Here is a 21,961-nt window from a genome sequence, read left to right as displayed (position 1 = left end):
GTGATATGCCTTTTATCATAGTGGATCAGACAAAAGACTTAGATTTTCCAGTATGTAGTAATTCATTTTATTTCATTTCCATTGTGTTGTATAGCCATATGGTAATCCATGCTGAATGTGCCACTGAGCAGTGGAGTGGCACCATGCTGCTGTGCTCTGACAGGTCATATCCTGCACCTTCTTCATGGCTGCTGTAAGGCCAATTCTCACACAAAAGAAAAGGGAGACATCTAATCTCAGTTCTGGCTGCTAGAGTTTCATAGCAAAAGCACAAAAATACTAGTAACATAAGCAGTGATCTGTAAGGCACAGGTGTAAAGAGGATATGAAGGGCTTTACCCATAGACCTGCTGTAGGCACAGCTTTTTGTTGTTGGCAGTGCAGAATTATGTCTTCAGTCTATGACACACTTGGATAAGTTTGTGTTGACTTCTGCAAAGGAAAAAAAAAAAAGGAATCTGCCTCTTCTTTGAATTTGAATAATGAATAACTCAGACAAGTGTAAATAACTTAAAATGAAAATGTCTATAAAGAGATAAGCTACCTGGTAAACATGTTTCGTTGGGCAGTAAATCAGCAAAGTATGTGCCAAAGATGGATTTTCACTTCAAAGTTATTTTATGTCAGGATTTTAAAAATTTGGCCTTGAGAATGAATTTTATACTATCTATCTGTACATGCAGTTCTAAACTGTAGATACAAAAAATGCTGTAAATATTCTCTCAGCAGGCTGCTTTTGTTCTGTTTTACTTCTGTTTGGATACGTTGTCATCGCTCTTAATCTGGTGAAGCAATTTTTGAAATCTTGGTTTGAAATTAGGTATTTTACAATTCCCCCATACCTTCATAAATCATTAAATGTTTGGTTTTGTATTTCATTGCAGCGGAAAACAGATGTGCTACTTCAAATGCAGTAACATGTACAAAGTGTCTTGCTCTGGGTCCAGAGTGTGGATGGTGTGCTCAGGAGGTATGGCATTTTGGTTTTTGCTTACTTACTTTTTACTTTACATTTTAGCTGCTCATGATCTTTATAAAGATAAAAGACTTCTAAACTGTGAAAATTATAGTGAGAAATAACAGGAAAATCTTTAAACGTCCTCTGGACACAGCACCTGGAGAAATCATGTTAAATATATTTCATTTCTAAAGGAGAAAATACGATCTTTTATTTGGAAAATTGCAGTAATTTTAAATAAAGTGAGAACTTTTTAATGTGTTCCATCTGCTTTGTAGACAGGTTTGGCGGGTTTATAATAGCTTTGAGAGTTCAGAAGTTTTTGGCATCAAAATTAAAATTATTTATCAGTACTTTGTATTAATTCCTTATATATCAGAGCAAGTCTATACATATGTATCCATTGTACTTAACAAGAGTGGAGTTAGCTTTGACTTCACCATATTTTATGCCCCCTCTTGCAAATTGAAAAAATGATGCTTTTCTATTTTGACATCTATTGGTTCTGAGATTTGTAATAGAATATGAATCTCAGATAGGAAGAATTAAGCTGAAATTGGTATTGTTTTGGCAACTGTGAGAATATGTTTGGGTTTTTTGTTTGTTTTTGTTAGAGGAAAAAAACCCAACATGTTTATGTGATTTCAAATAATGTTGGACTATTTTAGCAGTTCAGAGGAGTGAAGTTTTTAAGAATGTCACTGAGTACTGCAAGCTAATATGCTCTTCAAGGTCGTAAGCAAATCACTTCTTGTATCTTTCAGGTTAACAGAGAAGGCAAATAGATTCCTAGGGAGTGCATAGAAGAGATAAAGAGCGTAAAGCATTAGCATAACTTTATCTGAGATACATTGTCTTAGAATGGTTAACTTAGTCTGAAACAAGTGTTAATAATGCAAGGATGAATAGAGGCAGGGAGAACTTGTCCATGAGTTCTAGGGCATATGTACATGGCACAATGGCTTAAAATGTGGAGTGGTTCCTTATTTTCACGTGATGTCATTACTTACAGAAGGCACAATTTATTTTCCTGCCAGGTCTGTATTTACCATGGAGTAGTACTTCTTAGCCTTCTACTGTTATGGGGCTGTAGAAGGTTTCTTTTAAACAGATGCTCAGATCTGACTGAATTTGACTTCTGCTCTGCTTCTTGTGCCTCACTTTTCACGTCAGTCCTAAGAGTTTTATGGAAGGCAGGGGTTTCTCAAACCTCTTCACATCGTGCTTTGACAGTCAGTTCACCTATGCATTGTCCGTGTTTGTGGAATGTCAAAACCAGTATTAATTTGGATAGAAATTTTTCACAGTAAAGGTACAGGAGCAGTTTTCAGCTTAGTGCGGCTGTTTCATCTGCCTATATTATAATAATAAAAACAGTCATAAAGAACACTTGAGATTCTTTAATTTTACATCCCCGCACAGTGAACTTCAGAAAATGTTATATCTGTTCATTTCCAGTGATAACAGTGAGAGTGAATAAGTTCTTAGGACATTTAAAAATCTATCTTTGTGAAATTTATGTAAATCATGAAAGGAGTATAAATAGGAGAGACCTACGAGAGTAGTCTCTGTTGTGTACGTTGAAGAAGGTTGTGAAAAAACAGTATCAGGTACACTACAAAAAACAGTGGGAACTTAGAAAACAAGATACATGACTGACAAATCTCATTCTTCAGAGGCTTTCTCCAGTCTTTTCAGAGTCTGAGTGACAATTTATTCTCTATTACAGAGTGGGCTGTATGCACTTTTCGATTGTTTATTTTCCCCATCTGCCTCTGAAGTATCAGAGATTGTCCATTGTTTGGTCTCCAGCTGTGGCTGCAATGGATTAATGGCTTCAAAGAGCACAAAGGATCTTGTCAAGCCTTTTTTATTTCTTGCATGATCAGGATCATGCTAATCACCAGATTTGTGGTCAGGAAGGAATTTTGCACTGGTTCATGTTGGCACAATCTTGGCAGCTTTGCCCTTTTACTGCTTCTGAGATCATCCTACTACTAACCTTTTTTCTGTTGCTACAGAGACTTTTTTCTTATTGGTGGCATATTAAACTCTTCAGTCCCATTGTACATAAATTCCTCTTTCTAGAGATATAGTCCAGCTGGTCTTTCGCTTCTGTGCAGGCTACAGGATAAAGTTTAAAAATCTGTAATTGTCAAATTCAGGTTATAGAAATGTAAAACTTTTATTGCAGCTTTTACTTTTAAATTGTAGCCTAAGATTACTCTGACTGTAAATATGCTTAGAAATCATGCGAATGACATTTTCTTGGTGGAACTAATTCATAGCATAGCACAGAACTTTTTTTACTTACAGTGACAGTACATAGTTTCCTTTTCCTCCAAAGTCATCTTGTTCTGTTTGTGCAAGATCTTCTTTCTCACAAAGAGTTTTGTCCTTTATAGAGAAATAGTCATTGTAGCAATTAGATTAACATCTAATTTAAATATTTTGACATTACTCTTATTTAAAACATATGGCTTTCATGAACTACTTTTATTTATGCAATTATAGTAGCATGTTTTATTGTTTCAAAGACTGTTTGTTTTTCTCTTTCCTTTGAAGATACTACAGTTGGGGTTTTTTCAGCTCAAATTTTTTGTACTTTTTATCTCTCATAAAATAGGATTTCATGGCTGACTCAACACAGAAGGGACGCTGTGACACTGTTTTCAACTTATTGAAAAGAGGCTGCCAATCGGATTTTGTAGAAAGTCCCACAGTTCATGTTACAATACCCAGTGACCAAGAAACAAATACACAAGTGACTCCAGGAAGAGTTTCAGTCCAACTGCGTCCAGGTTGGGTTTTCTTTAATACACTGATATTATAGTCAATTAAAATACAGCACAATAATATTTAAATACATTTTGAAAAGAAACTGCTGGAATCGTCTTGAAGAATGATGCTATAACATTACACTATATGTGTAATATGTTGCTCCCATAGTCAAGTACAGTCTTCAGTAAGAAGTGTTTCTACAAAACACAGCGTATGGTGAAAATAATGCAATTAGTGAGTAGAAAAGGGATCTTAGGCAGTCTTTTCTATTTTCTGTTATGATTTTGTGATTCTTTTTCTTTTCAAACCTAATTTTCCCTTACATCCATATAAAATGTGTTCTTTACTGTAAGTAAATTGGACTGAAATTTATAATTCTGAAATTTATAATTCATAAATTAATATGTTGATGAGCTTCTTTATTATTTGCTTATGCGTAAGTGCATTGAGTAAACAACTGTGAAGACAGCTAATGTGAAAGAGAGGACTGGTCTTGTAAAGAAGACTTAGATATTCAATGCTTAATTTTTCATTTAAAACACATGAGACACCTGGCCCTGACAGAATCGATATCTCCTTTTATGGATTTGAGTCTTTTTAGAATACCTCTATTTGCCCTCTACTGAACTGATCAATTTTTGGTAGAAAAATACTTAGTTAATATGAGAAGTCTGAATTACTTTTGTATCTTGCTGATTTTAATTGTGTAGAAGATCAGTCTTTTTTTACAAGTAATTTTCTGTTAATTGCCAGGAAAAAGAAAGAAGCTGCAGGTGCATAAAGCACAAAGTAACTCTAGTTTTCTTTGTAATTTGTTGTCTTTGTAATGATAAAACTGGAAAAGCAACGTCACCACTTCTTCTCCTTTCCCCAGCCTCCATTCAGAGAAGTGACTGATAATCTGCTTTGCACTGAGTCATGGTATCGGGAACCAAGCTAGCTCTAGAAATGTTTGCTATTGCATTTATTTCTGAGGCTTTGACACAACTGGATTCATAGAAAACAATCTGCTTTGTAAACTTGGGCTTAATGAACCATTTTGCCAGTAGTGAAACTAAGCTGAGGGTTCCATAAACTGTACTGAAGCTTCTGCTTGAAGGAGACAAATACAGAAGACTAATATTTGATATATAGACATTTAATCCCATTTTAATCCCTAGGGAAATTCACTGATATACAGTGTCAGTGGGACAAATTTTTTTTTTTTTTTTTTTTTACAGTAATTAGACCAAAAATGGTTTTGTTTTGATTCCATTTTTTCATCACTATTTACAAGAATCCCAACTATAATGAATGGGAGAAAATACAAGTTGTATTTGCTGTATGCAACCCGGTCATTTAAAAAAAAAAACACAAAAACACTTCAATTTACATTGGCAAAGAGGAAACAGAAGTTACAATATACTGAAATTCTGTTTTCTTCATGTGAGACCCAAAAAAGATACATCTTGAAATATTCGGCTGTATTATGTTTGAAGAATATTGGAAGAAAAAATATTTAGGTAGCCTATTTAAAATGTACTTTGCATGCTTAACATTTCTGAGTCAGATCTTTGATAGAATTTAACACACTTCACAAATGAAATGATTCTGCAGGAAATACAGACATTTATTATCTTGAGATGAAAGGAGAGGACCATTTTTTTCTATTTTTTTCAATATTAAAACCTGCTTTGTTTACTCTCATTTCGATCCTACTGAGTTTTCTCATCAAGTCTTTGGGAACAAATTGGTCTAAGCTTGTTGTTTAACTTACCTGCGTTCTTCAGGCTGTGCTTTTGTCAAGAAATGTACAGTTTTATACACACATGATAGGCTGTTTGCAGAATACTTTGATATACTTTCAAGTGTCAGCCCTGAAGTGAGTGGCCACAATTTGTATGTGTCCTTTTTCAGTTGTAACTGCTGTTTGGTTCAACGTAAAAGGGATTGCATAACCAGGAATTTAGAAGAAAGTAGGGGGAAGTCAGATTTTCAGGAACGCTCCTGTGAGAGGAAAAAAAAGCAAGATGTTTTCTAAGAAGAGTTCCTTTGTGGCTTATTTTTGAACTATGCTTCTAGGTTTCATTGACTCTTGGGAGGTTTTCTTATTTCCTTGTTTTTCTTTTTGCTGACACAAACAACTTTGTGCTGAGGTTGCTGCAAAGATAATACATTTTTAAGAGTGTATGTTGAAAAGTAGTACCTTAATTTATTTATTTCCTTTGAATCAGGAAGTGAAGCAAGCTTTATATTAAAAGTTCATCCTCTGGAGAAGTACCCTGTGGATCTTTACTATTTAGTTGATGTCTCAGCTTCTATGCACAACAACATAGAAAAACTAAATTCTGTTGGATTTGCTTTATCTAAGAAGATGGAGAATATTTCTCTTGATTTTCGACTTGGATTTGGATCCTATGTGGATAAAACAGTGTCACCCTATATTAGCATTCACCCAGGTAGAATCCATAACCAATGCAGGTATGTAATCTTTTGATATTTACTGTAGAACTGAGAACTGATCTAATTACACAAATCTGCATTATGTGTATGTATTTTAAAAGCTCTCCAGAATCTGCTTCACTATACTAGGAGTTTCCAGCAAAGTTCCTAAAAAAATATTGAAAATTATTATTCAGTGTTTACTTCTGAAATATCTGGTGAATGGTTTTTAAAAAGTTTGTCGCCATATAAGAAAAAATGTGCAATGTTTTCTTTATAAAAACAAGCCTTCTTTAGTCTGTTTGAATATGTTTTTCATTTAATTTTATAGCAAACTGTTATATTCTCAGTTTGGATATATGTTGCATAGATTCATTACAAAGAATGATACTTTCTGACCAAAGACTTCTCTTCTGGTGTATGGTCCTGCATTCATTAGCTCTTTTCTTCAAAGTCTATTTTTGTCGATGTGATGCAGTTTCTTCCATTTCTTGAACAAAAGAAATCCTTTGATTCAATTTCACCATTGTTTTATGAACAAACTCCCATTTAAAATGAGAAAGGTGTTCTGGCTTGAATTTCTTTTTTCATGTCCTTTATTCCTTGCATTCAACACATAGGTAAAGTGAGGAATCACTTTGGAAATGTTCCAGAAGACACAATTTTCACATTAAATTAAAATCTCTATAATGCATAATACTTGGTAAAGCACATATTAACTGCTTGCATCTTCTTACTTGTTATAATCTTTACTGGGAAGACATGATTAATGGTTCCATGATGTCCATGAGCATCTTTTTTTTTATTCCAATGATTTTTTAATTTGGCATTAGTGGAGAAATTACCTGGATAGATATAAAATGTCAGTGTTTGAAGTAGTAAACTAAACTGTCCACTATGGTAAGTAGAAGTCAATTATCATTTCCAGGACATGATTTATTTTGCCTAAAAGTAGATGTCTGCAGATGCATTATACCTTACAGTGCCAGTTTCTATTCATTTACTGCGAACTGAGTTCGAAGAGGGTAGGTTGCAATCAGTATGCAGCAAAAGGTGAGGTGGAACCTGCTCAGCATCTCTGAATCAGATGAGCTCTTCCATTTCCGCTGTAAATACTTTTGTAATATATGGGTCACAGAGCAATGACCTGTAAAAGTCCTACGGCATTATCTTACTTGTGTCAAACTTAATCTTTTCCCCTTTTGTATATAATTGTTTCTATTGAATGTAGTGTTATGTGGAGTTATTTTTTCTCTTTAGGTACTTATTTTAAAATTCATATATACACTTTCACTAGTAACAGGATTTTGTGTGGATTGGTAGGGAATATTTACATCTCCTTCAAATGGAAAATGTGGACTATGATAGACTTTTTTGCTAAATTTTGTTTTGTTTTTATTTTGTACAGTGATTATAATTTAGATTGTATGCCACCTCATGGTTATATTCACGTGCTATCCCTGACTGACAACATAGCAGAATTCAGAAATGCAGTGAATAAACAAAAAATTTCTGGGAATATTGATACACCTGAAGGGGGTTTTGATGCAATGCTCCAAGCAGCTGTGTGCCAGGTAAGGAATATATCAACAAAAGACCAAATGGTACTTCGGACATGAATATGTATGTCACAACTGTGCTCAAGTGATACTGAATTCAAATTGTCAATTATAGGCCAAAAAATAGTAAGATTTCTTCCTCCCGTTTCATTATTTCCTTTCAAGCTATGCATTTTGGTTTCCAGATGAAACTGAGAAAGGATAGAATTAAAAAACAGAATGCATAAGGAAATCAACTGCTTCATGCTTGAAACATGAATTACTTTCAGTCAATTACAAAATCATTGTCAAAAGTCACTGATGATTTTCTTGTGTTCCCAATGAAGGACATACCATTTGGCGTTTCTGCTACTTAAGAAAACTGAAGAATCAGTTACATGTTTGCTTGTGTAGATAAAGAAAACATATGCATTTTGGTGTTATCTCAGCTTTTAACAAATTAGTATTTGAAAAAATACAAATAAATTAAAAATTAATATATTATATTGATAAAATTATGTCCCCGTCTCTCCCATGCAGAAAGAGATGGAAAAGATTTGCATCTGTAAGACTATTAAATGACAGTGATTTGTTTTCTGTTCAAGGCTTTTTTGCACGCTGTTTTCCTTGAAGTAGTGCAACAGAGATTTTGAAAGTTTACTGATTCTTGGGTTTACCAATGCTCTGTAGAATAACTCTTTCTGATAATTCTGCTCCCAGCCAAACCACAGGCTTCTAGTGCAGTTCTTGTTTCTTGGGATGATGTCAATGTAACTCTTTTATCTTGACCATTTTCACATTCTCTCTTGGAGCAAAAGGAGTCAAACCCAAAAAGGAACCCCAAGTATGATAACAATGAATAGTTTGGTTCCATTTTTATTTTCAGTTTTTGATTATCTGTAACACAGGTAAATAGTTATTATTCTCAGCTGTGTTCACAGCTGTTAGAAAAAAAATATTTACAGAAGCTTTGGAAAAATTCCTTAGATTGCAGTGTTTCTCATTGGATACATTCCACACTTACAACTTGTGAGTTTTAGAATCATCCATGCTTCCTAAAGCAACAGAATGAAATGGAATGAAAATGTGGGCTAAGGAGCACCTCTCCTATGAAGAAAGGTTGAGGGAACTGGACTTGTTTAGCTTGGAGAAGGGAAGGCTCTGGGAAGACCTCATTGTGGACTTCCAGTACTTGCAGGGAGCAAGGACAAGGGGGAATGGTTTTAAACTAAGACAGGAGAGATTTAGGTTAGATATTAGAAGTTCTTCACTCAGAGGGTGGTGACGTACTGGAACAGGTTGCCTAGAGAGGTTATGGATGCCCCATCCCTGAAGGTATTCAAAGCCAGGCTGGATGTGGCTCTGGGCAGCCTGATCTAGTGGTTGGTGACCCTGCCCATGTCAGCAGGATTGAAACTAGATGATCTTTGAGGTCCTTTTCAACCCAGGCTATTCTGTGATTCTGTGAAGTTTGCAGATGACACCAAGTTAGTAGGAAGTTTCAATCTGTCTTTAGAGGAATCTGAACAGGCTGGATCACTGGGCTGAGGCCAATGGGATGAAGTTCACGGAAGACTAAGTGCCAGGCCCTGCACTTTGGCTGCAATAATAACCCCTGGCAATGCTATAGGCTTGGGGCAGAGTAACTGGGAAACTCTGCAGAGGAAAAGGACTTGAAAGCGTTAGTCAATGCTAGGCTGAACAAGAACCAGCAGTGTGCCCAGGTGACAAAGAAGGGCAATGGCATCCTGGCTTGTATCAGAAATAATGTTGCCAGCAGCACCAGGGATGTGATTGTCCTCCTGTATTTAGCTCTGGTGAGACTGCACTTTGAGTGCTGTATTATACTTACCACAAAAAAAAAAAAAAAAAAAAAAGCACTGAGGCCCAGGAGCATGTCCTGAGAAGGGCAATGAAGCTGTGAAGGGTCTGGAGCTCAAGTCTCATGGAGAATGGCTGAAGAAACTATTATTGTTTAGTATAGAGAAGAGGAGGCTCAGAGGTTACCTCATAGCCTTCTACAACTACCAGAGAAGAGGTTGTGATGAGGTGGGGGGACGGTATCTGGCAGTGTTAAGGGAAATGGCAGAGATGAGGCAGAGCTGTAGGAAGGAAGAGCAAGAAATGAGGCAAAAGGAAGAAAAAAATGGAATTAGTCAAGAAAATAGAATAATAAAGATGGGAATGAAAAAGAAAATGAGGTGATTCATGTCTTCGTCTTCAAAGTTTTATTTAAAGCAGTCATTCATTCTTTGGAGGGAAACAAATGTTCTGGAAATAAGCACCCAACCCAGTATAGATCTAAACTTGCCCTGCTACGTGTTTCATATCACTGAAGTCCTAAAGCACATTGGATTTATATTTGTTGTTTGTAATGCAGAAAATTACACAGATGTTACATGTATATCTTTTTATGTACTAACAGTGTGTCAGCTGTTAGTCATGCCCACTATATAATGCATAATTTGTTTATATTTTGAGGGATCTTCCTTCAAAAATGAAAGCAAGTGGTAAGTGGATCTCTGACTTTCAGAATAGTTTTCAGACATAGGATGTGAAATCCACTTACACTCAAAAAAAAAAAAAGAAAAAAAAAGAAAAGAATGCTTTAAATATCCTCATTATCCTGGTTTAAACCCGGTGTTTCTAAATATCCCAACACCTGGAAGCAGAAGTATGTAGTTACCTCTCTCTTATGTTCTATTTTGTTTCCTTTTCAGAGCCACATTGGATGGCGCAAAGAAGCCAAGCGACTACTTCTAGTGATGACAGACCAAACTTCCCATCTAGCCCTAGACAGTAAATTAGCAGGGATTGTGATTCCCCACGATGGAAACTGCCATTTGAAAGATAATGTTTACGTCAAAGCTACGAGTATGGTAAGGTATATGTCATACCTTCTGCCTTCAGGGGAGTGGTGTAAATGAGGTTTTTAGGTCAGTGTCAGAGCATTGCTTTTAATTCACTCGTTAAAATAATATTTTCCCAGGTAGGCAAGATTTGTAATAAAGAATCAGTTGCCTGGTAATATTGGCATCCTTTTCATCTGAGATAAAGTGTTTTGTAGTCTGAATCAACAGTACAGACCACAGTGGAATATATTACTGTTTTTTAATGTGTTTTTTACTGTCATCTCACAGGAATGGCAAACATTCTGTATAAAACATAAGTAGAAGTCTGTGATATATTTTACAGAAGAAGCTCATTATGTGTCAGAATTACATATGCTAATGAGACAAAGGAATTGATCATGCTTTATGGTCAGAAGATGCATAGTTGCATTGTTTGAAAATACTTTGTAAGAGAAAACTGAAGATGTGCAATAGTGATGAGCTATTCCAAATTTGATGGACTAGAAAATACTTAGGTACCACAAAGCTTTGCTGTTGTTAATGCAACATTAAATATATTCAAATCTTACAGTATAAAACAAATGTGTTGAAATACATGCCTGTGTAAAAAGTTGCTTCAAATCCACTGTAACAAAATGATAAGCCTTCAGCAGATAATTTTAACTTTTGAAAGGATTTCTTCAAGTATGTACAAAATAGTTATGAGTGATTAAGAAAGAATTGTTTTCATGAGATCTATACAATTGCAATTGCAATTTCCTTGAACGAATGTTATTCATTCATTTTAAGAAACGTGAATCAATACTAAATTGCTGTGTAATCACTAAAAAATGGAAATATGAGCTGTGGTATCATTACAGCACTCAAGAGTTTTCGCAGTTTTGTTCATTGCACTTAGTTGAAGCATCCAGCCCACGTTCAGGCCAGGCCATTCAGGAAATCAGCGAGAGCTGCATGCAAACTGGCTCTGAACTGGATTCCAGCACAAATGCTTACTGGGATGGAGAAGCAAAAGGAGATTATAGTGAAATACAGGAGATTTCCAGTAATAGGGGGGTGTTCACAACCTTGTTGAGTGGAGGAGGCAGCCAAGCATATGCTGAGGGGAAGGTCATCTGGATTTCTGATTATATGATGTTCTTACAGTAACTCACTCCCTCTGTCACCTTTTGGATAATCCCTCACTGATGTCAGAATTATTTATTTCCCTTTAACTAGTCTGTCCATTTTCAGTGTTTTTAGTGTCCCTAGGATAAAAACAATACCTCCCTTTGTTCTGCAAGAGCAAAGAAACCAGAAACTTTCCTTTCCCAAAGCAGAGCATACTTATGGGTTATGATGTACCTATCTCTACTTTTTTTTCCACTGCTTTATTAAACAATTGGTGTAATACAAGTCTGTCTCTTGGATTCAGGATTTCTTGGTTCATAAAGGCATTGTCAGTTTCAGAGAACAACAACCAGAAAAAGCTGTCCAACATGAGAAATTAAATTCTCTTTCTATCTGAAAAGCTTCACCAATATAAAATGCAGACAAAAATCTATTTACAGGCAAAAATTAATCTCCTTCAAAGTATGACTGATGGCTGACTAATGAAATTATTATTTTTTTTAAATTCTGGGATGAAGAATCATGATTTTATTATCTTATTTGCAGTAAGAAATCTCCATTATTTTTTGTATTGATGCTTTTGTGAGATTATGTAGTCTTTCAGGCTGTCCAAATGAAATGACCTTCAAGGATACTTAGATCAGCGCATCTTGGCCCATGTGTTGTCTGGGGGCTGGCACGTACTTTTTCCAGCCACTGGCTAATTCTTGTGTGCCTGCATCGAAACTTTAGTAATGGAACAGGTGCATAACGGAAATCTTTCTCAGTATCAGATATTTTCTGGAACAGATTTGACAAGATAGCACAGTAATGTTTAGAAGAGTAAGTGTACTGGGTTCCTATTTTTTTTCTTCTCAGTAATATATTGTCTGTGATTATTTCAGATTATCTCATTAGCTGAAAAAAGAAAGTCTATGTAACTAATATTTAAATGAGATGTTATGGAAGTCTATCAATTCTTTTTTAAATAAGTTGCAAAGAAGAAACAGAGCTTTCTTTTTTTTCTTTTTTCTTCTCAGTTCAATTTTGAAGTACTATGTTAAATTAAAGAGCCATCTGTGATAATGTTGTGCTTCTACTTTCATTCCTAGCACCTGATAGTCTAGAGAGGATTGAATTCTGGCATACTTCGATTTTTTTCTTGTTCCAGTTAAGAGGACCTCTCCTTATTTATTTGTATAAGCCTAATCTTTAAATCAGAAATGTTTCCAGTTATTCACTTTTCTTCTCGCTTCTTTCTAACTTTTGTTAAGTAGTCATGCACAGATCAGCAAAAAGCATTAAGCAAGAAAGAAATCCAGTTCCTTTTTATTAGATTCGTGCTCAGTTCACTCCCTTTCTGAAATACTTAACGTCTGTTTTAGTTATCTTCTAAGTTTAACACAGTAGGTTAAAATAATGAAATGAATGATGTAATTGGAACAAGAAAGAAGATCTAAAATGGGAATATATTCTTCTAAACAGTAGTGGGAGTAGATAAGATAAAAATACTTAGAGTATACCGAGGTTTTTACCAGAAGTGGAGTGTGACTCCTCAAGTGACCAACAGTCCCTTATGTCATCTCTCTATGTGCTTAAAATAAAAAAAAATAGTGTGATTCTTTTGGGACTTTAAAAATATATATCCATTCTAATACAAAGGAATTTTGTCTTTCTAATCTGTAGTGAGACTTGGATGTACTATTAACCAAAACAAGCACTGTAATGAGTTAGAACTTGCAAGAAGATGGAGGTTCAGTTTTTCTTGTGAGCAGATTATGTAATTTGGGATCTGGTCCCTACAGCTTTTGCATGTCTATGTATGTCATCCATCTGAATAAGCTTTTGTTTCATAGAAACCCATTTCAGCTACTACCAATCTCGAACTTTTGCCATTAGTTGCAGAGATGTTGAAGGGTCATTTTACCAGAATTTGGACATGCCTGGTGTCATATGGTGAGCAGGACGCTGACTTGTTTGAGCACCCTCTGATGGTCCCTCACCACTGCTCTGCATTTGGAATGCAGGGGGTATTTATACAACATCTAGTTTCAGTAGCCTGTGTCCTGGGAGCACCTGGTTCATGTGTGATCTGCCAGTCATCTGCATGTGGCAAATAGCTTGTGCAGGCCAAGGAGGCCTTATCACTGTGGTCTGTGGCCATGGAGAAGGGAGCAGGTCTTAACACAGTGTTGTGAGAGTGACAACAAGGCTTCTGCTGCTGCACTTCAGTCTTAAGTAAGGAATGTATATTGTCTGGACCCTCATGTATGGCACACTGAGAAGCTGCAGCTGTAAGAATGTCGATTTATCTCTGTCTTACCCAACATCTATCACTTACCTTAAAAAATATAATCTCTTATCAAAGGATAAATGAGTGGAGATCCTGTCTAGGATCAAACTGCAGCAAGGAGCTCCTTTGTTCTTTCTGTCCAAGGCTATTTATGATAGTGCAATGTGGTGGAAAATGGATTTTATCCCCTTGCATAACGTTGTCTCTGCTGTCCTGGCTTTCAAATTACTGTTAGGATAGCATTTGACTTGCAGGCTGCCTTGAATAACAAGTGGCACTCCGAGGAGTAATGAATTGTGCAAGAAAACTGTGAGAGCATGTTTGTGTAGGAGAAAGGAAGAAAGAAAATGTGGGACAGATGCTGAAAAATGGTAGGAAGAGAAAGACCGCAGAAGTATGTGGGGTAATGCGGTTGTCTTGACACGTGTATAGGTGTCCTTATGAAATCTCTGGGAAGACACACGAGCCCCAGTCACTTCACTGTGTTTTATCATTAATTTTAGATGTTGAATTTACTTCCTAGGAAGTATTCCCAGACTTATAGTAAATCAGCAGTGACTTTCAGATTCAGTTTGCTTTGGAGTAGTGGAATTGAAAGGAATCCCACACTGGCCAGATGTACAAGCCCACTGAGGCCACAAACACCTTTGTTCTTCCCAATATCTTGAATGAATGGATAGCAACATACATCTTGTTCCCAAGTCTGTGTCAGATCTTGCAGCAAGAAGTGTAGAAGGGCAGGTCATAGCACAGGACCTGCCCTCATAGGTACCCCACCAAGAAGAATAATGTCCACAGTGTGAAGAGAAGTGAAACTCCCTCTACCTTCCTCAAGGAGAAGCAGAGTTCAAAAACTGTAGCAAGACATTGCAGTAACAGCTGAAGACATTGCTCCTTAGGCAAGTCTTCAAGAAAGCTGTCAGCTGTAAGATATATATAGGATATTGACATTGCTAGAACCTGAGCCAATGGTTTCATTTTGCTGATGTGTCTGATCCCTAGTGCCAAGAAATAAATTCCTGGTGCTGAGAAACAAATTTAATAACTTGCCTTGCCACTCTTCAAATCACACCTCATCTTGGTGCCCTCATGTCATTCCTTCTCCTTGACTTTTGAGCAAGAACCCACTTATCGTTCTCAGGAATCTTTTTGGTATTCTGGGCAGACCATGGAAAATACCATATCCAGCAGCTGTTTCATAAGCATTAGACTCCAACAGAAAGGTACTGTGTGGAGAGTTCACTTAGTCCTTAGACCAGAATGGTCCTTAGACCATTCTGCAGCACAGCTGCAGAGCTGACGATGGAAGAGTATTGCAGTTCACCTAATGCACTGATTTTGTTATGTCGTTGTGGTGGTTTTTTTTAATATTCAGTCAGCCCTACCTTCTTTTGGATGTAAGCCTAGCATTTCTCTGTACGTTTAGAAATAAGGATTGGAGTGGCTTTGTAGCCCTGTATTGTGACAAACATAAAATCTAAGGTTGTCTCTTACTAAACTGCAGTCCTCTGTTTTATTTTGCAGGAGCATCCATCTCTTGGTCAGCTCTCTGAAAAATTGATTGACAATAACATCAATGTCATTTTTGCAGTTCAAGGAAGCCAGTTCCATTGGTATAAAGTAGGTTAGAAACCTGATTCCTTTTCTAAATTTGAAAACATAGTATTTTATTAAATATATTGAATGTGCATCAATTAATGTATTTTTTTTTGTAGGATTTGTTACCTCTGTTGCCTGGTACTGTTGCGAGACAGATAGAATCACAAGCAGCAAATCTCAATGATTTGGTGGTAGAAGCTTATCAGGTATGATCAGAATGACTGCGCTGGATGCTGTCTTTGTACAGGATTTTGTTGTTGTTGTTGTTTTTGTTTTTTGTTGTTGTTTTTTTTTTTTACTTTTCACAGTCTAGAGCCTAAAGTTGGAATTTCCAGGCCTCTATCTAAAGTCCACATTCCTACTTTTCTGAATGTCCAGGTTGGTGATGGCAGTATCCCTAAACAACTCTCAAATTCCCAGGCTGTTGGTGTCTCAAAATCAAAAGCTAATTTTATACTAAGGATGCTCTTTAATACAGTGTTTGATTCTTTGCCATGTTACATCAAAAGAAATTTCTTTTGTATTTAAAAGAAGTTTCATTTGTATTTTGGGATCTCACATCTTTGGTTACATACTAGACACTACTGTCTAGGCACCATACAAACTCAGAGCCAAAGGACACTACAAGATTTAGAGGATTTTACCTCATAGTTCTTAGAAAAAAGGGAAAAAAGTGGAAATTTACAAAAAGAATATTTCCACAAAGAATACTGTGGAAAGCAGCATTTACATTGCATAGGGCAGCATAATGTCTCAGGGTTTTAATACATTGCAGTAAAAAAAGTTTTGATAGGGATTTGAGAGAGAACAAAGGAAATGGCTCTGTGTGCTTCCATGTAAAGTTCTCAACTGGAAGTAGTATGGGAAAAAGCATTTTCACAAATGATTGCTGAGGAATGTCAGCTTTTAAGGGGAGACTGTCATCTTGATAGTGTGTGAAAGGGGGGATAAACAACTCTAAAATGAAGCATTGTAGTATACATTTGATCCTCTAGAGCAAAGGGAGCACATAGAGCAGGAGTAAAATAAGAGTAAAATAAGATAGTAGGCTAGATAGCTGAATGTTTTTCAGGTGTGCAAGTTGCATAAACATGCAAGGTTAAGAAATTAGAAAATTAGTTATAGATCTGTACACAAGGTATCAGTGTGCATCACATTAATTTGGATTACTTGGAGATGAAAGAATGAAATTGTCCATTATGCTAGGTTAACCATCTAAATGAGGCTCTTTGGTTGCTTTCAGCAAATTAGCTCTAATGAGAAGCCAAGTCCCATGTCTATTACTAGCAGTAGAGTGGGCTTGTCTGTGTTTTCACGCTGTCATTTTGGGAAACATTGTGCAGACACCAAAGGCATTCAAAAGCTGAGGAAGTATAATCAAATTGCAGATAAATTCTCCCTGGTATTAGATTTTCTCTTCTAAAATCAAGAAATCTCATTTTGAATATAGATATTTGTAGGAAATAGTGAAATACCGCTTGAAAAAAAAAAAAAAAAGTAATAATTTGCAGATCATGGTTCTGATTGCCACTTTTACACCATCCACTCTTAATTGTATCCAGGTTTTTATAGGATAATCCAGGGCAAGCATTCAAAGAGAGAAAATAAAAATTTACAAAATAATCCTTTCTGTTAAATTGAAGATTCTATGGGACTTTCCTTCTCCAGCCACGCCCAGTTCATTCTTGCTTTATTTTCTGGACAGTATCATCCTTCCTCTCTTAAATCACACTGGATTTGGTACTTCTGAATACTTTTGTCATGTTTTTAGTTTCTAGTAAGATGCAAACAACACAGTGAACAGTGTTTTGAATGTTTTGCCTCCGGGATCACATAAGTATTTACATAAGAAAATTTAGTTTTGATGTCTGATGGTAGTGGGCCTCTTGTATTCTTTTTCTAAGCAGGGAAGCCTTAGGCTTAGTTGTGGAAAACCTTGTCTGGAAATCCCTAAAAAGTCAATGATGAGTCACTAATTTTGAAAAACTTACTTAGCTAAACATGTGTTCAGATTCATACAATTAAATTTTCATTTGTAACACTAATGTCCCACAAAACTAATTTTAAAAATAGTAAGATGCAAGGAATTTTACTGTTTGCATGGAAATTTAATATTCTCTTGGTGCAATAAATGTTTACAGAGTTTTAATATGTTTGCAAAAGGCAAAGAAGTAATATTTCTTTTGTAATTACTAAATAGTATTTTTGAGGACATGGAAAATACTGGTTACAAAGCAGGCCTTTTACTTACTTTGCATTGTCAAAAGCCCACTTGGGAATTAACAGATTGTTGATTTATATAGTCCTATCTGACCCAAATAAATCAGGAAGGGTAATCTCAGTACCCTTTATATCACCCTAAGATCTGCTCAGGGGAAACTTTTCCAAGACAGATGCAAAATATCACAAGTTTAAAGCATCGATTTGATTAGTAACCTTTTCTGCTGAATAAGAATAGTAGTATGCATGTTTTCTGTTTTTATTTCAAGTGTGCAGCTAAAAGACAACATAGTGTCTCAGATAATAAGCAGTTTTTGTTACACATAGTTGTTAGAACAGATTTTCAAATTGCCAAAAATACAGCCTCAAAACCATTTTTGAAAAGCTGAAAACATTTTTATCTGGAAAATGTAATCCACTTTATCAGAGCTACCAGTTCATTGATTGTGTATTTTTGGAACGTAATTGGTTCTTTATATGGGAAACAATGCTTTAATTCATTCCTTTATTCACACAGACAAGCTTTCTTCATTTTTAGTCAGTCATTGTAGCAGTACTTGGTATTAGTCATTAATGCACATTATATGTGGGAATGCAATGCAACTATAAGTTATTTTCTGGTTACAGAAACTAATCTCTGAAGTGAAAATTCAAGTGGATAACCAGATCCAGGATCTTAATTTCAATATCACTGCAATCTGTCCTGATGGAAGCAAAAAAACTGGCATGGAAGGATGTAAAAACGTTGGATATAATGAAGAAGTATGTTGATAGTTTTCATTCTTCAAGGAACTGGAATACTTATTTTTCTGTTTGGTTGAGTTTCAATGGTGTGAAATCTTCTAGGGATTTACTCAAACTGAAACTGCACTTTAGTGATTAATGATCACAAACTCTCTATTATTCTGTTGTTTTTTTTTTTTTTTTTTTCCCAATCTTGTTTTAATTCTCACTAATCTCGTGGGACTCAGGCTCAAAGCTTTTCCTGAAAGCTAATGTCCATTAAAACTGTTCTCCTTTGTCCTTCGATGGTCACAATGGCCATGTTCATTGTGATGAAATTTGTACTTAAAGAGGTTGAAAGATAATCACTCAGTGCAAAAGAATCGTTGGAATTTGTGCTGCTTGGATCTGTTCAAGACACCACCTTTCTCTCTCCTTGCTCCAGTAGCCTTTGTGCACATTCAGAGTCATGGGTAATTGGTTTATCTTATAAATCAAATTAATAAAATGATTAATTCCCATTTGGATCAGTACCATGTACTGAATGAATTGGATTATAAAACTGTAGCATCATGCACCATGAAAATGTGTGGGAAGATGTCTGGCTAATATAAAAGACGTGGTTTTCTTCCCAGAACAACTTTTCTGTGTGTTGATATATTTATTTGATTGCTTGGATCAGTAGAGTAATTCCTGTAGTTTGCCAGGAAGAGGTCTGTGTTTCTGGAGAGCAGGGTCAAGGAGTTCTTTCCTTGTGGTGTACACACAGATCAGTTGATGAGATTTGATTGTGTTTGTGCATAGAAGTGGCAAAACAATAGATTAAATGTGTGAATTTTAAATATGTTCATTTAAATGTATTTTATTCTCTTCTCTATTTTGTCTGCACGATTTGCAGCTGATTAACTGCTACACTTTAGGTAGATGTGATAGGTTTTTGTTCTTAACTCTTCTGAAATGTCATTCCCTGTGTATGTCATAAGAAATAGGAATGGAATTCGTTCTGTTTAACGAAAAGAAAAATATTTATATCTGGTTCTTTTTAATAAAAAGACAAGCCAGTTGATTGTAAAAGATCACATGTGGTCTTACAGCTTACTGCAGTTGAAAATGAGCCATCTTCAAGAGATTAATTTATTTTTAACCGCAAAGCCTCCTTTCAGTATTTGTTTACAGGCAGAATGCTTGTTCTTAATTCTCACATTCCTTTCATTGTCTAATCCTTCTTCCTTCCTTTCCTTAGTAAAACACAAAAGTGCATTATAGTCTGGAAGAATCCTGTGGCCTCTTCATGGTGCAAAACTAACTTTGATTATTAGTGAGTTCATGGTGTCATAATTATTTAGTGGCAATAACTTTAATCTTTCTGCTGCTAGCCATCATGTTTCATGACTTTTAGACAAGCCGGTTTTTGCTCTTCCCTCCCATGTTGTACTGGAACATCACATTTTCTAACAGGGTCCGGTGCTGTACACAAAGCTCATTCTCTAGCTGCAGCCTTTCCTCCCCTCGTGACATGCACCTGCTGTATGAATTATGAGTGCATGTCCACGCTTCCTCATGGAAGAAGTCTCAAGCACAGAGCCTGCTGGCAGCTGGGGGTTATGCATGCAGCAGAGCACTTGAAAAACAAGAAGAAAAGCAAAGAGAGGGACAAAGCCTTTGTGCACCCTCGATGGGATGGTTGAGGAGTGCACGCTCTGCATTGCATTCTTCTCCTGCTGGTGTAGGCAGCCGCAGCCCGGCTGATCACAAAGCTGCCTTTGTGGAGCCGGAGGGGGAGACCGCCATGGGGAATGAATGCCACAGTCTTTGTGGGGAGTTTCAGCCTCCCACAACACAGCTTTCTTATGTTTTCAATTCTTTTGATTTGGAAATCGTTGATGACAAAAAGTAAAGGCACTTGCATGCCCCGGGTTCTTTTCTCACCTTTTCTATTTGGTGATACTTTCTCTGCAAGAAGGCTTAGAAGAGCTGTTCTCAGTTAGCTGATGGCATATACCTCATCAGAGCAATACGTCATCAGAACAGTAGCAGTCAAACAAGTAAAAAAAAAAAAAAAAAAAAAAAAAAGTGCAATGCAAAGATTGCTGTTATGAAATCACCACAGATAGCAAAACTCAAAGAGTTTTAGCAGTCAGAAATGCCGACTCTATGGCAGCCACCTAACCCCTAAAAGAGCCGTGACAAGGTGCCAGGGCTGGGGAAGGCATCAGGTGCCACTGCCGCCATGAGCGCAGCCACAGGCTGTGACCCAGGGCATGGTGCTGGTGGCCTGGCTATGGCCAAGGGTGAGTGCAGGGCTCCTCCCAGAGCAGGGCTGCAGCCACAGCAGCAGCACTTTCCTGCTTCACTTGCATCACAGGAAAGGCAAAAATAAGCTGCTGCTAAGGTGTGAGCCATTTCTGGGCCTTCCAGAAATGCCTGTGTATTTTGTTTCCGCAGTCTGTTTCTGCAACAAGGACATTTACTCTAGATTGTTTTTATGATGAGTATCTGTTTCAGCTTGTGTTGGTCTTGCTCAATCAATTCTGATTTGCATTTCTATAATATAAACAGAATGAACATTAAAAAAAAAAAAAAAAAAAAAAAGAGGAGGTGGAAGATGGTATTTATCCAGCGTTAAACTTGCTTTCTGCAGCTATGCTTTCTTAACATGAAAAGTAGACTACTGCCAACTTCATGCTGTTAGGGTTTAATTGTGTATATGATGCTTATGTTTGCTAATATGTGGCCACTAAGCGCTATTAGCAGCTACTGAACATTCATATGTAATGTGAGATTCTTTATTTGTACGTTAAGAATTGTAAGTAACTTATAGGGAAAAAAAATAAATGCAGAATATGTTTTTATTTTTCCTAGGTTCTTTTCAATGTATCAGTCACAATGAAAGGATGTGATACAACTGGGGGAAGAAAATATGCAATACTTAAGCCTATTGGTTTCAATGAAACCACCATTATTAATGTACAGAAAAGCTGTGCCTGTCAGAATGGAGACAACGCAAAGCCCAAGAGAGTGTGGACTGATGAAACCTTTCCTGATGTCAAACAGCCCCATTGCAGTGACAGCAGTTGCAGCTACAGCAGAGAGATGTTTCCTTCTGAAGAGTGCAGGCAGCACAAGGACCAGCCCATCTGCAGTGGCCAAGGAGATTGCATAGAGGGAAAATGTTTCTGCTACAAGAACAAGCTAGGCAGGGTGTATGGCAAATACTGTCAAATGGATGATTTTTCTTGCCCATATCACCAGGGAAGCTTATGTTCTGGTAAGCTGCAGAATTTAGGCCTGTGCTTTGCTTTTTTTCCTTGTGTTTTGTTTTCTGAAACTTAGATACATTATGCAGCTGACAACAATGATGTAAGGCTGTCAAGTATAAGAATTGCATGTGCAGAATTAGGAAATATAAATGAGATACTGAGAGAATAAAAGGAGCCATAATGTCTACATGTAGTTCTGATTTTCTAACACCCTAAATCAGTCTTGC

At 36.4% G+C, this 21,961-nt stretch overlaps 1 protein-coding gene across 3 annotated transcripts in view; it reads left to right on the top strand.

Annotated features, from left to right (window-relative positions):
* The window catches only part of ITGB8 (integrin subunit beta 8), a 47,583-nt gene that overhangs the window by 12,931 nt on the left and 12,691 nt on the right, over positions 1-21,961 (top strand). For all 3 annotated transcript variants that reach the window (XR_006181914.1, XR_006181913.1, XM_042889002.1), the window contains exons 2-10: positions 885-970; positions 3,585-3,759; positions 5,953-6,199; positions 7,569-7,734; positions 10,419-10,577; positions 15,457-15,552; positions 15,648-15,737; positions 18,379-18,513; positions 21,337-21,742. Coding sequence is in view for 1 of the 3 variants with exons in the window: in XM_042889002.1 (XP_042744936.1) it covers positions 885-970; positions 3,585-3,759; positions 5,953-6,199; positions 7,569-7,734; positions 10,419-10,577; positions 15,457-15,552; positions 15,648-15,737; positions 18,379-18,513; positions 21,337-21,742 (1,560 nt within the window). In the remaining 2 variants the exon portion in view is untranslated. The remainder of the gene's footprint in view (positions 1-884; positions 971-3,584; positions 3,760-5,952; positions 6,200-7,568; positions 7,735-10,418; positions 10,578-15,456; positions 15,553-15,647; positions 15,738-18,378; positions 18,514-21,336; positions 21,743-21,961) is intronic.

The sequence above is a fragment of the Lagopus leucura genome, unplaced genomic scaffold (genome assembly GCF_019238085.1).
Source record: "Lagopus leucura isolate 7727_CA_CO unplaced genomic scaffold, USGS_WTPT01 Super-Scaffold_100157, whole genome shotgun sequence".
In the NCBI taxonomy this organism is placed as follows: domain Eukaryota; kingdom Metazoa; phylum Chordata; class Aves; order Galliformes; family Phasianidae; genus Lagopus; species Lagopus leucura.
The sequence above is the reverse complement of the archived record's forward strand: the minus strand, read 5'-3'. Positions and strand labels throughout refer to the sequence as shown.